This window comes from Marmota monax, unplaced genomic scaffold (assembly GCF_021218885.2).
Source record: "Marmota monax isolate L192 unplaced genomic scaffold, Marmota_monax_Labrador192_F-V1.1 WCK01_AAM20220418_F8-fsc00012, whole genome shotgun sequence".
Classification (NCBI taxonomy): domain Eukaryota; kingdom Metazoa; phylum Chordata; class Mammalia; order Rodentia; family Sciuridae; genus Marmota; species Marmota monax.
The window spans coordinates 36,241,994-36,245,451 of NW_026695227.1; the positions used below are offsets into that span (position 1 = coordinate 36,241,994).

General features: G+C 34.0%; 1 protein-coding gene across 1 annotated transcript; it reads left to right on the forward strand.

The window, feature by feature from the left end:
* Window positions 1-2,151: 2,151 nt before the first annotated feature.
* LOC124087306 (olfactory receptor 6C3-like) lies at window positions 2,152-3,087 on the forward strand. Its single transcript, XM_046436147.1, has one exon. The coding sequence runs from the start codon at window positions 2,152-2,154 to the stop codon at window positions 3,085-3,087; it is 936 nt and encodes a 311-aa protein (XP_046292103.1).
* The last annotated feature ends 371 nt before the right edge of the window (window positions 3,088-3,458 follow it).

The following is a 3,458-nucleotide window of genomic DNA, read 5'->3' on the forward strand; positions in this document are numbered from 1 at the left end:
AAGACAGAAGAGATGTGGCTTGGACTTTATCTTGTTCCCATGAGATCAAATCTTCAGAAAACAAAAGAAACAGACTTGAAGTATTTATATTTGAGATATAAGGTACAACCAATTGAAAACAGGATTATGATGTAAGAATCTATACTTATAATACCCAAAATTGTCTTATCTTTCTCTGTTCTTTATTTAAATATTACTTTCTTAAAATACTAGATCAAATGAATGAAGGGGAAGATAGTATATTGTTACATTTTCTGAAGGTTTCTGATGTTACATTTTTATTTCCTAAAATATTTCCCTTTCATCATCATAAAATAGGGAAAATAGAAAATCAAATTTGATTAGCATGAACTTTACTAATGTCTGTCCTTCACAGCATAAATTTGATTACGTAAAATATGTAAAAGTCAGGTGTCAGGACTTAGCCGACCAAATCCACAGCATAGTATACTCAGGGCAGTGTTTGAAGAGCTGGGGACTAACTGAATGGGTTAAGATGAATGGGAGAGGTCTTCCTGTACATATCTAGATATCCTGATGGATTAGTGGATCCATGAAATGAGTGCCTCATGTGGGACAAAATGTCTAAGGAAGAAAACATTTTTCCATAAAACTTAATGGCTAAGGAAGGATGATGTTCAAATGGAAAATATACTGTGCTCTAATCCAAGTGACAGAGATGCCAAGATCTAAGGCAAGTATTAATTTCAAATTTATGCTTCAAAGCAAAATGAAAAATAAATATATGTTCCTTTAAGCTCATGAATGAAAAATGTCTGTGTAATGTGTGCCCCATGTGTGTGTATATATGTGTATACATATATGTGTATATATGTATACACATATATTTCTAAAAAAATCATCAAAGACATCAAACATTAAAGATTTTAATAGAATTATAAGATAAATCAAGAAGTAAACTCATTCCCTGGTTGCTATATGAAATAATCACATTACTTATCTCACAGTAAATTTATATATATACTATGTATATAATGTTCCTGTGTTATCTTGATAATTATTCCAAAACAGTAATATTAAAATACAATGAATAATTAAATCAAATAATTTATATTTTTAAAATGTATTTCATATTTTAATAGAATGATTAATTGATTTCTTATATCATAAAAGGAATAATGAGTTCTTATTTTTTACTTTTATTTTACTTTTACTTTTGCCATTTGATCAAATCAAGATAATTTATTTTTGTTTTTAGGTTGTACTATGAGCTTACATATTCACCATGGGAAAAGAAAGAAAGATGCATGATTCATTTAACTTTTTCAACAAAAAAGGTAATAATATTTTGCAGAAATTTGACTCAACATAAAAATTATTAGTTTTATTCAACATCGCTCAATCATGTGGCTTAATTTATAAAAATTCCCTAAACACTGTTGCTAGATTTAAAATAAAAGAACCAGTAGCAAACAAGCTGGCCTTACAAATATGTCATAAAATATAATGCAGGCCTGCAAGGTAGACTGAACTGTGACCACTCACAGAACAGGCCCAGCGGCCTGCTGAGGGGCAGAGCTGCCAACCACGCCTGCAAGGTAGGCGGGCCTGCGACCCACCGGCAGAACAGGCGCAGCGGCCTGCTGAGAGGCAGAGCCGCCCCCTCCCCCCTTACATACATGAAGAAGTGAGGGGAAAGGGAAAAATAATACAAGGGGGACAAATGAATGACAGTAGAGGGGTTAGAGAGAGAAGAGGGGAGGGGAGGGGAGGGGGGATAGTAGAGGATAGGAAAGGCAGCAGAACACAACAGACACTAGTATGGCAATATGTAAATCAATGGATGTGTAACTGATGTGATTCTGCAATCTGTATATGGGGTAAAAATGGGAGTTCATAACCCACTTGAATCAAAGTGTGAAATATGATATATCAAGAACTATGTAATGTTTTGAACAACCAACAATAAAAAATTAAAAAAAAATAAAATATAATGCAAAGAGAGTAATAATGTAAATAAAATTGTTAGAGATAATGGAAGATATTTTAGAATTGTATCAATAAGGACTATATTGTTCATAATAATTATATCTTTCTTCTCTGTGTAATTTCTTTTATCCCCAATATCTTTAAAAGAGGAAAAAGGAGAGACCCAGAGACAGGGAAAAAGAGAAAGAAAGAGAGAGAGAGATGAACCATACAGTGATCACAGAATTTGTGCTTCTAGGACTTTCTGATGATCCTAAACTTCAGATTGTAATTTTCCTGTTTTTATTTATCACTTACATATTAAGTGTCACTGGGAATCTGACTATCATCACTCTAACCTTGGTGGATTCCTGTCTACAGACTCCTATGTATTTCTTCCTCCGGAACTTCTCTTTTTTAGAAATCTTATTTACAACTGTTTGTATCCCTAGGTTTCTAGGCGCTATTGTCACCCAGGATAAGACCATTTCCTATAACAATTGTGCAGCACAACTTTTTTTCTTTATCTTCATGGGAGTGACAGAATTTTACATTCTCACTGCCATGTCCTATGACCGCTATGTTGCCATCTGCAAGCCCCTTCATTACACAACCATTATGAGCAGGAAACTCTGCACCCTGCTTGTGCTGTGTGCCTGGGCGGGTGGGTTTCTGACCATTTTCCCACCCCTGATGCTTCTACTCCAGCTGGATTACTGTGCTTCCAATGTCATTGATCACTTTGCATGTGATTATTTTCCCCTCTTACAACTGTCTTGCTCAGATACATGGCTCCTAGAAATCATTGGTTTCTACTTTGCTCTGGTTACTTTGCTATTCACTTTGGCATTAGTGGTTTTATCTTACATGTACATTATCAGGACCATTTTGAGAATTCCCTCTGCCAGTCAGAGAAAAGAGGCTTTCTCCACCTGTTCCTCTCACATGATTGTCATTTCTATTTCATATGGAAGTTGTATATTCATGTATGCTAATCCCTCTGCCAAAGAAAAGGCATCACTGACTAAAGGAGTAGCTATTCTCAACACCTCTGTTGCCCCCATGCTGAATCCTTTCATCTACACCCTGAGGAACCAGCAAGTAAAGCAAGCCTTCAAGGATGTGGTCCACAGAGTAGTATTTTCTACAAATAAATAAAAGAAGTTTTTGTAAAAAAAATAACAAGGGACACTATAAAAAGCAACTTAGTAAAATCTTGAAATTCATAAATATCTTTACTAAATATTCTTGTTCTCTAATAATTTCTTTAAATGTCACATTATACTTAATTTGAAATTTTTTCTGGTCCATTTCTTCCACTTCCACACCCAAGGACATCCAACATATTGTTCACCAAGTTATTTAAATGTATGACAAAGTTTTCCAATACAGAATTTTTTCTTGAAATGGCATGTATTTATTTAAAATATACTCTATGATGTAGTAAATAGTTTTAATTCTGTTTATATCACCACATTGTACTTCAGATGGAATTTATCTCATGTTTTCAAGGTGAATATTAATGTCAT